Source organism: Colletotrichum lupini, chromosome 1, assembly GCF_023278565.1.
Source record: "Colletotrichum lupini chromosome 1, complete sequence".
NCBI lineage: Eukaryota > Fungi > Ascomycota > Sordariomycetes > Glomerellales > Glomerellaceae > Colletotrichum > Colletotrichum lupini.
Genome location: NC_064672.1, coordinates 4,942,746 through 4,954,885, shown reverse-complemented (window position 1 = coordinate 4,954,885; position 12,140 = coordinate 4,942,746). Strand labels below are relative to the sequence as shown.

At 38.0% G+C, this 12,140-nt stretch overlaps 1 protein-coding gene across 1 annotated transcript; it reads left to right on the top strand.

Moving 5' to 3' along the window:
- Window positions 1-1,577: 1,577 nt before the first annotated feature.
- On the top strand, window positions 1,578-3,038 carry CLUP02_01484 (uncharacterized protein; the record flags this gene model as incomplete). The annotated part of the gene is made up of 1 exon (XM_049280524.1): window positions 1,578-3,038. One exon carries the CDS (start codon window positions 1,578-1,580, stop codon window positions 3,036-3,038), a length of 1,461 nt encoding a protein of 486 aa, XP_049136481.1.
- Window positions 3,039-12,140: the final 9,102 nt, after the last annotated feature.

Here is a 12,140-nt window from a genome sequence, read left to right as displayed (position 1 = left end):
GTCGTGATGAAGTTTGGGTCAATTTGGGAGGCCCTGCAGGATTACCTAATTTTGGACGCTGATTAATTTGCGGGGCGGGTCTCGGGGCGGGGGGTCCGCGTTTGGAGATTGCCGTGGTGCTGTGGCTTGGCATCGTGGCGTCTAAGAGAGGGAATAATCCTCCCAACTTCCCACCTCAAGACTCGAGTCCTAAACCCCAAACCCAATACGATGGCCCACCCAGTGTTGCCACAAAGTGGCACAGTTCTGTTTCTGACTTCTGCGCCTGTCAAAATTCCCCGCGTCCACGGCGCCATCGGCTGCTGCGTCTCTTCGCTTAAAGTTCGCACGGATCAAAGTGGAGGCCGAGACGGATCTCTCGCTTTCGCTGGCATGACTCCTCCAAAGAGGCTCCAACAAGATCCATCATCCATGGGCTGTGGGCGGGAAGCGGAGACGAGACGAGAGTTCGCTTCCTTCCGATACACTCAGCCCTTTTTTGGTCCTGGCCAGTGTTCCTTTGCCCCTCTCACTCAAACAAAAGCTTACGTCGTCTCATCTCACTCATCTCAACATTTCCACGCCAACGGTGCTGGGTCCTCACGGCAGTGTAGGCTTCTTTGGCTTTCAACACCTGCTTACAACGGCTGCCAAGACCGACTTGAGGATTCACAAGTGTGGGTTCCCACTTCCCAGGCATTCTGTGACGAACTCTCGCGTGGCTTGGGCATCTATCGAAAGCGAGAACGGGGACTGGGCGACCGCGTCTGAATAGCCGCCTGTGGACCAGGTCTTGGATGTTTCTCAGACCAACAAGCGCACTCAAACTTTGGTACCAGTGTATCACCACCTACTACCGACCTACCATCAACTGTCTCGTGACTACCAAAGTCCTCTCTTTTCTCCGTCTATCCGCCAGTCTGCCTACCAAACTCCGTACTGCTCACCGTCTTTCTTCTCGGAAATGGCGAGGGATTCATTACGCCAAAACGTCCCCGGTCGTACAACCAAATAGACGCCGCTTCGGGCAGACAACCGACGCCCCCCGCCATCGTCATTGGCCAATCTGCAGGGGTGCGACTCGAGTCGACAAGGATCCCATCTGAGCCCGGCGCTTGCGCCTCTTCCCCATCACATATGGCTGCCCAAAATAGCCAACCATCACTGGAGCTGCCTGCGACGAGGGGGTGTCCTCCTGCGTGCGACGCATTCCTTCCTTCAATCGCGTCTATTGTCTGTTCCTCCAGTCACACTGCATTGCATATATGTCTGTCTAGCGGCGCCTCTTCAGACGGCCACCCAAAGACTCCAGCTTGGATAAACCCCTCTCACAAAGAACCAGCAAGTCTAACCGTTGCACCACTTGCAACCTAATCTATATAGCCGCCATCCCTCTCTTTCCTACATCTCGTCGATTGCTGGTTTCCCCCCTCTTTCTGAACTGACCTGTCTCATCCCGGTGATTCCAACAGTTCGGGAGGCTAAGGTCGTCACTTGACCCCTGTACGACCCAACCTGCTGGCTATCTAGGCTGAGCCGCAGACTCATCAACTTATACCACTCTTCCGGGTCCAACATTGGCACATCACGTGGTCACGATGGCTACTCAGACTGGAACCGCCTCAAGAAGGCCAAAGCTGTCGTTGAGCATCAAGACATCACCGGCACCTCACACAAGAATCAACAAGTCCTTTTCCGTCATCGATCCCAAGGACCCCACCACCTTCAACACCCTCTCCAACGTCTATGTTACCGCCATTGAGAGGTCGACACCCACCGCGTCAGAACCGCTCACGGCCATCGATACCTCCCAGCCACAGCCCTCGCGCTTGCAGAATGGTTCAAAGACACCCCAACTGCGCATCCAGACGCCCTACGCAGTCTCCTACCCCGAGACGCCGTTGACCGCACACCCTCTCTCGCCCGGCGTCGCAATGGAGATTACCTTTCCGAGCACCATGACAGCCACCCCGCCTCTCTCTGCGGGCCCCGTAGAGCCCAACCAAGGTCCCCAGATGTTTGGCTTTTCGCCAATCGACACCAAGACGCCCCTTACAGCAATCGGCTTCATCACCAACCAACCGGAGCCGCGCTCGCAGAGGAAACGCAATCACAACCTGACCCTCGTTGGCTCAAAGCTGCCTTACACGCATCCTCGCTCCCTCCACAGCATCCTCCGCAACTCGCCTCTCCCTCCGCCGAGTGCCAAAACCCCCATCTCACCGCGCCGGCAGTCCTTGCGCTTGCAAGAAAAGGCGGCCCGCCGTGTAGCCTACAACAGCCCCATCGAGCAGACAATAACAACGGAAACGTACACAAAGTCTCACATTGACCTGCTCGTCGAGGATGTCGTTTCCCCGGCATCACCGGCGGCTGCGGCAACAGCAACAGCAGCAGCAGCGGCGGCGGAGACGGCACCGGCACCGGGCCAGGAGGAGGCCAACACGGTGCTGGACCTCGCCATGGCGTTCACGAGCGACGAGACCCGCGACGGCGGCATGACGCCGGGGCCGTTCGAGGAGATGCGGCGTCGGATGGCGGGGCTGGCGGCTGATTCGCCGCCAGTCAGCCCGTCCGGCGGCATCAGGAAGCGGACCAAGCGCAAGGAGAAGAAGAGGCGGTGGGTGTGGACGATTGGGAACCAGGAGGAGGACGAGGAGAACTTGGGGGGTGCCGTGGCGGCTTTGCGGGCGGCCGAGGCGGCGGCGGCAGCACAGACGCCGGTATTGTCTATCCCTCAAAGGAAGCCCGTGGTCGCTCCTCCCCCTCCCATTGTGGAGGTGCAGACCTACGGCGATCTCCCGACGCCTAGCGTCGAGACGTTTGAGGAGGCCGGTGGGGAGGCGGAGGACGTTGAGATGTCGGATACAAGTAGCGTCTCATACTCGTGTTCCGATCGGGGTTTGACGCCTGGGGATATGGAGATGGACCTGACGACGCCGACGGTGCCGAAGCGTCTCATTTCACAGTGCGACAGGCTGGGGTCGGCGGACCTGATTAACCCGGATACTGGGAGTCGGCGGGACACGCCTATACCTCCGGATATGGTCGTCCACTGATGGGAGTGCGAGCTGCTTAGAGGAAGAGGAGCTGGTGTGGGATCTAATTCGGTTGAGGTTGGACTGGACTTGACAAGAGCAAATTGCATCTGCGTGGTGTTTAGGGAGCGTCATTTGATCAATGGTGGTTTTTTATGTAGGATTATGTACATGTACTAGTGGAGGTTATCATGAGAAACACGACGCACTATGAACCATACCCTCGGTACTCTCTGTTCGATGACTGACGTTCCTCCGCGTGTTCCAGCCATGGCCTAGCAAGACTGGGAAGAGCCAATGCTGAGGTTTTCGGACACCAGAACATGCTTTCTGGTAGCGGTATACAAATGGGAGCTTGGACGAAGAGTAGCGCGAACTTGTGGCGGCTAAAAGACCAGTCTGGCCAGCGATGAATTTACAAACCAACAATCTTCCCTGTCTGGGTATCACCCACCAAGATCCTATGTATCAGCGGCCGACAACGAAGCGATGAACGGAAAAGTTGAAACGACAAAACAAAAGATGAGTCTGGCGACGTGAACAACACAGTGTTGGTTGTGTAACAGCAGAGGTGATTGAAAGCGGGGGGGGAATCAATGATGAAAATGTGGACTGACGGAACGCTGGAGCTTGGCTTGCGTAACATCCGGCAAGGTGTACGGCAGACTGCAAGAGGCACTCTGCCAAAACCGTTCTTTCTAATAGACCTACGGCTACCGTAAATTTTAGGTATTAATAGCGCGACTTTCTCGTACGTACAAATGAATATTATGATAAATCCCGTATATTATTATAAGGAATTGCTTGCGACCGTAGGTAGTAGTAGTTATATAAGGGCGGTTATGCTGCTTAATAAAAGTGGGGTAGCTAAGGGGTATATCCTCCTTACTAATTTCTATTACTAATTAATTTCCCTTTCTTTTTAACTAACCTAATATTCCTTAAGTAAAGTAAGTAATCCGCTTACGCCCTTATAGTTACCTATTAGCGATTATATTTCGCCTTATTATACTTTATACCCTTTTCTATTTTACTTTTATTACTATTACCTAATTATATACGCAATTATAAGTATAATATTTACGATTTGCTAATTAGAAATATTAATTAGGTATAATTAGGTAATTTTATGCGCAATTACTAGTGTAATTTTTATTAATTAGTAATTGTGCTTCTTCTTAGGCTAATATACGCGTAATTATAAGTATAATTATGTATATATACCTATTTATAATTTAATTCTTTTTATTTACTTTTTTTTTTAGTATTAACTATTTACGTATATATATTAATAATTTCGTATAGGATACTCCCTTTTTTAATAATCGCGTATGCCGTATAATACTTATAATAAGCGCTTAATATAGCGTTCCGGCCCGTATTAAGGGTATATAGCTCCTAACGGTCCCCGTATACTAACTTACGTAGTACCCTAACGACCTTACGTCTTATAAAATAACCTCTTACCTCCTTATTAATATATATACCTCTATATAATAGCTTCCTTATTATACGGATTCTTATATTATTTATAGGCTCTTTATCTTCCCTTTCGAAGACTTTTTACTAGATCTATAACTTTAGTATTATATAGGTTAGTATATACTACCTTATACTATCTAATATTACTATATTAACCTATATAATCTAGCCCTAGTATTAGATTAAGCTTAACCCTAAGATTACTAAGAATAGCCGTTATATACCCCCGGATATTACTATAACTCGTACTTAGGCTACTGATATTATTTAAATAACTATATATAGTAACGCTAAGATTAGTGCTAAGTTATGCGCCTATTATAAAGCTAGTAAAGGTATTTTTATTAATTACGTTACTTTTATAAGTAAGGGCTACTCTAGTTATAACTATATATTTACTATATACGAGTATATACTCGTTATACCTCCTATTATTACTCGTACGTTACCCTATACTACTTTATATCTATTTATAGTTTATTAACGGTTCGTATTAGTTTATAATACGCTTATTAAGGTCGTTAAGCGCGGTTATAACTATAAGGGCCGTAATAAAGTCTATATTAGCGCTCTATTTAAATCTTTAGGTACTATCCCCGCTATATACCTCTATATAATAGCAAAAGCCCTTAAATAAGTAGCTAAATAGGCTAAAAATAATAAAGAGGGTATATATAATAATATATAGGATTATAAAGAGCATTACTAACTTATATAAACTCTAAATAAGGAGTAATTAATTCGATATTCTTATACGGTATAGTATAGGAGTTTATATAGGTATATATTAAGATATAGTACGGTTAGGCTTAATACCCGGGCGGTAAGGCCCTTACGGAGTCGTAGGGCACTTACTAGCTATAAGCTAAAGTATACGTGCTTAGTTTAGCCCGTAAGAGGCCATAACTAACTATATAAAGGCTCCCCCTAAAGTTTAACGTTTTTAATAAAATTATAGAACTTTTATTTATCGTATATTATCGTTATATACTTTTCTATTTTTTTTAGTGTTATAAATCCCTATAAGCGTCTATATTTCTATATATATACTTATAAAACCTAGTAAATAAAAGGATACCCCTATATATTACTATAATTATATATAAATATTTACCCCTTACTTAAAATTTCTTTTTTAGTTTCTTATTTTATATATTACTACTTTTTTAGAATAGTACGACCGCGTATTAATTTTTTACTATATCGAACGATAATTATTATAAAGTTAGAGAGTAATTAGACCTATAATATAATTATTATATATATTTTTATAGTTTTTAGTATTAGAATTATAAAGCGAACTTTCGAACGTTAACTTATAAAATAGGACTTACGATAAGAAGAGCGTACGGTCTTTTTTAAGGATCTATTAATTCGTATCTAAGAATTATTCTTTTAATAATACTTAAATAATAAAAATATCCTTTTTTAACTCTAGTTTAAGAGATTTATAATTACGGCTATAGGATTATTAACACTTCGTTAATAAAATTAGCTTTAGTAACGATAAACACTAGAATAGCTCGTAATTATATAATAACGATTAAAAAAGTTCTTTTTTAATATACTAAAGGTTACTCGCCGTGCTAAAGGGTACGGTAAAAAGTATTTTTATATATAGGTTCGCTAATAAGCTTATATTATTAGCCGAGATAAACTATACCTTATATATTACAAAACCTTTCTATAACAAGTTTAAAATCGGTTAAGTAAAATAAGGTACCGTTATAAAGGGTTTATAACTCCTGGACTAAATTATATTTAGTCTTTAAATACGTACGATAAGCTTTTATTATTTAGATTTAAGATTTATACTAATATTAATACTTATTCGCAGTTTATTATATAGTTCTATATAGGGGTTTCTACTTATACGTCCCGGAATATACTTATATAATATCTTACCGTTATTTAATAACGGGGATTTATATTATTACGAGTTCGTTTAGACTAAGGGAAAGAAACCGTTCTTATGTTTAGTATTTATTACTACTTTTTATAATACCGTTTAATAGTAAAAAGTCTAATTATATTCCGTAATTGTTGGATCTTTAGTAAAAGTGTTATAGCAGTGGGCATTAGGGCCCTGTGGGCCCTGTGGCTTAGCCTTAGGCTACGAGGCTAAGCTCTTAGTAGTTATATAACGAGCTAGACCGCTAGGCCTAAAGGGCTAGCCCGCTAGCTTCTACTTACTATTCTATTTTTTCCCTCTTTATGTTAAGTCTTTAGTTTATTAAGTTAATATAGTAGCGTTCCGACCTACTTCGAGTTCCCTTTCGTAATACTACTTAATATTACTTAATTAACTATTCTTTAGAAACGGAACGATAATATTTTAATTAATTAATTACTAACTACCCCTACTAAAAAAGCGTATAAAAGAGCCGAGTAATAACTAACTAAATTAATTATATATAAGTAGCGTAATTAATACCCCCTAAATATATACCCCCTCTACTAAACGTAATAGTTAGAGGATATAGTTAAAGAGGCTAGGTCTCCCTTTATACTAACGGCTTTTAATAAAGTCGCCGCCTCTACGAGTCTTAATAGAGCGTTATAGACCCTAATAAAGGCGCTAAGCTCTTAATTATTAACCTTAAGGTTATACTATCTAACTAGTTAATAGAGCGCTTCTTACCCTCTACTACTTAGGCCGATTACTTAGCGTACCTTAGTAACGTAGCTAACTAACTTACCTTACCTATTTATATCTATAATAATATCCTTTTTAAAAAAAATACTAAGTAGTATATTAACCTCGACCTTATTTAAGAACTATACCTTAAAGATAACGAGAAGACCCTACTTAAATAAATCGAATAGTAACTAAAAATGCGCATTGCTTAGTACTAATTAGAGCAGGTCCTAGCTTCTATTATTAGCTAGCTAAGTAATAGTACTAAGCGCTTATATATAATAACCTATAAGAACCTCGACCTTATATATACTACTATTATAGAGCTCCGTATTATAAAAGAAGCCCTTATCTAAGCCTATACTAATAACGTAGCTATAGCTAAAAAGCTAGAGTAATTAGAAAACGGCTCCTAAACTAGCTCTATTTAAAATACTACTACCCTTAGCGCGCTAAAGTAATAACTAATATACTTAGAGACGTAGGGTAGCTACGAAACCACTCTAGCCTCGTCCTATCTTATTATCCACGGCTCTTAAAAAATACCTAACGTACCTATTTTTATAAATAATAACACTAGCCTTAAGTTCGACCACTAGCTCTAGCGTATTATAAAGCGCTTAAAAAATACTAACTATAATACAGATAAGTACTACTTAAAGTATATTATTAATAAAATTAGAGGTAGCGCTATAGAATTTATATACTTAATACTAACTTTTAACGAGATTACTATAGCTAAGTAACTACTTTACGAGCTTAAGTTAGTTTATACTAGCCTAACTACTATAAATAATACTAGCCGTAAACTAAATATACTTACGATTACGCTTAAAAACGTTTATTAAAAACGCTCTATATTTACTAAGCTCGCGCGTATTAATAAGCTTTTAGAGTTTTAATAAAAGCGCCGTTTTTATAATAAACTACTTATATATCTTCGTAACTAAGCTATATTAAAGTACTTAGATAATACGGCCACTTTTTAAAAATATATTAAGTACGTTACTTAGCTAACTAATACGATATAGCCCCCTTTTATAAAGGACCGCCCGGTTAAGGCTTCTAGCTAGACTTATTAGACCTCGGGTAGAAGTAGTAAAAGTAATAGAAGTAGCGGAAATAATAAAGGTACTAGGGGTATTAAATAGGACCAAGGTCGCACTTCTATTTATAAAACGATCCCTAAAGCCCTATATTAAAAACTTAAGAATAATAGCGCTTATTTCGTTTATAATAATACTAGATATATCTCTAAGGACTACCCTAAAAAGCCGAAGATTACTATAGCTATTATTAATGCTACCGCGGGCCCTATTAAAATAGAGTCGGGTTTAGAAAACTATAACCCCTAGTAAAAATAAACTCCTAGCTAAGGGATACGTATAAAAAGGATAGAAAATTAGTAATTAATTTAATAAACCTATAGGATCTTATAAGGGGCCAGCCCCTTAAAATAAAGCTTATATTAGTATTTAATAAATATAGAATTTGCCTAAGAGCCTTATTTAATACGGGAGCTAATAAGTACGGATTTATAAATAACTACGTAACCCCTCTATTATAGTAGTTTTGCGCAGCCCTATTTTATAAATTACTATACTTAATCCTTATTACTAAGTTTAATAAAGAGCGATTAAATAATACTAATATAATATAGACCGCTAACTTATATATTAATTAATAGGTCTTTTTAAAAGCACCCCTCCTTTAGCTTAATACGGGCCGCTATAACCTAATCTTAAGGTAAAAGTAGTTCGAATACTACGGGGTAAACCCTAATATTTACTATTAATAGCTAATATAGCCTAAGGACCTACCGCTATAAGAAACGCCCTCTATTATTATTAAAAATATTAAGGACTTATATACTCTAGAAATTATCGACGTATAATACTAAATCGACGCTAACTACTAGTAGGACCTATTTAAAATAAATATAACTTACTATAACTAAAAGCTCTAGTAGTAGTAAGTAAAAAGTATACCGATTAGGATATTACCACGCCTACTAAAAATAATAGCCTACTAAATATAACGGTTAAACAAGGCTAAGAATATAAAAAAAATAAAACGCGCCCTTAATAGTACTAATATCGCCCCCGTAAAAAGGTCTAAATAGCAAAAACCACACTTAATAATAATATAAATAAACATTACCTTTATTAGCGCTCCTAATTTTAAAAAGAACCTAAAGTAGAACGACGTTAAAATAGGCTTTATATTACTTTATAAGCTTAACTATATTATAGAAGATAAAAAAGAGGAGGCAGACCCCTTATATAACGATAACTAAGTTACTCACAACCTTATAATAACGAACTTACTAAAGTATTTATAGCCTTAGACTAACGTCTTTAGTAAAGCGGCTAGTAATATACTAGTACTTTATAAGCTATATAACTATAAGATCGAGCTCCTAAATAGTAATAGAGAGAAACTAACCTACTACCCTCTATATAAGTAGTTAGTACCGGAGCTAGAGGCTATAAGAGCCTATTTACTAAAGTACTTATAAAAGGAATTTATTAAGCTAAGTAATGCTCTTTTTACGTTACCGACGCTATTTATAAAAAAGTATAATAGTAGTTTGCGCTTTTACGTTAACTTCCGTAAGCTTAATAAAATTATAAAAAAAAACCGCTACTTACTACTACTTATTAATAAGACCCTCGCGTAGCTAAGTAGGGTAAAAGTATTTACTAAACTAGATATTAAGTAGGCTTTCTACCGTATTTACCTCGACTTAGCCTCTAAGGACTTAATAACGTTTAAAACCCACTACGGGGTATATAAGTATAAAGTAATACCCTTCGGGCTCTATAATAGGCCTACTACGTATTAATAATATATAAATAAGATATTAATAAAGTACCTAGATAACTTTTATATAGCGTATATAAATAATATCCTAATCTTCCTAAATAACCCCCTTTAGTACTAAGAGCACGTTACTAAAGTACTAGACCGCTTATAAAAAGCAGGCTTATAAGTAAATATTAAAAAATACGAATTTAGTATTATTTTTATAAAGTACCTAGGCTTTATAGTTTTTATAAAAAGTATATAGCTTAATAAAAAGAAAGTCTTTATAATTAAAGACTAAAAGCTATTTATATTACTTAAGGGTATCTAGTCTTTCCTCGGGTTCTATAACTTTTATAAGAGATTTATAAAGGATTACGGCTACCTAGCTAGGCCCCTTACGAAGCTAATAAGTAAGGGAGTTTTTTTTAATTTTAGTACTAATTACGAAACGGCCTTCGAGGCTATAAAGCTAGCGCTAATATTAATACTTATCCTCTACTACTTTAGGCTAGAGCTATTAATATAGCTAAAAACCGATACCTCTAACTTAATATACGCCGGAGCGCTATTATAATAATAAAAGGATAACGAGTTATAATACTTAATAGCCTTCTATTTAAAAATAATAAGCGGCATAGAGCTTAACTATACTATTTATAATAAAAAAATACTAATAATAATACTATATTTAGAAAAATAGTGCGCAGAGCTTATAAACTATAAGTATAGGTTCGACGTTATTATAGACTATTAACTATTACTATTCTTTATAACTAAGTACTTACTTAACTTATAATAAGCCCGCTAGGCTAGTACGCTAACGGATTTTAACTTTTAAATTTATTACTACTTAGGGAAGGAGAACGTACTAGTTAATACCCTCTTATAAAAAATAGAGGATATCCGTACTTAGTAAGTACTAAAAAAGGCTAATAAGACCTAAGTCCTCTTATTACTAGGATTATTATCCCCTAATATTATAACAAAGCTATAAGTATTATTAAGTACCGTAGTTAGTTAACCATAGCTTATAATTAGCTCGCTCTTATTAAAGGACGAGCTCTAAGAGTACTTATTAATAAAAAAGATTCTAAAGCTTAATAAAGACCCTATTATAGCGTCCCTCGTACTAATATAAGCGCTAGTAGCTAAAAGGCGCGAGCGCTAGTCTATTTAAAACGACGGATTACTAATAATAAATAAGAAGCTCGTAGTACCTAAAGAAAAGAACCTTCGTATTATAATTATCTGCGAGGTCTATAAGCAAAAGCTCCTCGCCTACCTAGGGCATAATAAAGTTATAAAAATAATTAAATAGTAATACTACTAGCCGGGCCTAATAGCGGATACTTATTAATATATATAGAACTACTATACCTAGTACTAATTATAAAAGCTACGTAATAAGCCCCCGGGGGAGCTAAGGCCACTTCTAGTACTTAACTACCCGTAGTAGTATATTTCTATTAACTTTATAACTATCCTTACTAATTAAAAAAGATTTAATAATATTTAGGTAATAATAAACTACTTAAGTAAGAGGGTAATATCTATTCTTTATTATAAAACTACTATAATAAAAGATATAAGCTAAATATTTTATAAACGGGTATTACTTATCTTTAGCTTATTAAAGACTATTATATCGGACCGAGGCCCCTAATTTATCTCCGATTTCTAAAAAGAGCTTTATAAAATCTGTGGGGTTAAGCTATAGCTATTAACGGCTAACTACCCCTAAATAAATAGCTAAATAAAAGTACTAAACTAGTATATCCTATAGTAGTTAAGACTACTAATTAACTAATACTAAGATAATTAGAGCGATATACTACTTATAGTCGACTTTACTTATACTACTTAGCTTAGCGAGATTATAGGGCTATTATTATATAAAATAGAATTCGGTTATTAGCTATAGCTCTTTTTTAATTAGTCTAGGTAAACTTACTAATTCGGCTCTATAAAAAAGAAGCTAAACCGTACCGATACGTAGTATATAGCCTAGGGAATATATAAGGCCTAAGAGACCGCTAGGGGTAATATAAAGGTTACTTAAGTATAATATAAGAGGTATATTAACCGCCGCTAGCGCCTAGACGACCTAAAGCTAGGAGACCGGGTTTTCGTTAATACTTCGTATTAAAAGTTTATTAATATAAATAAACTATAATAGCCGTGGGCCGGGCTATGGC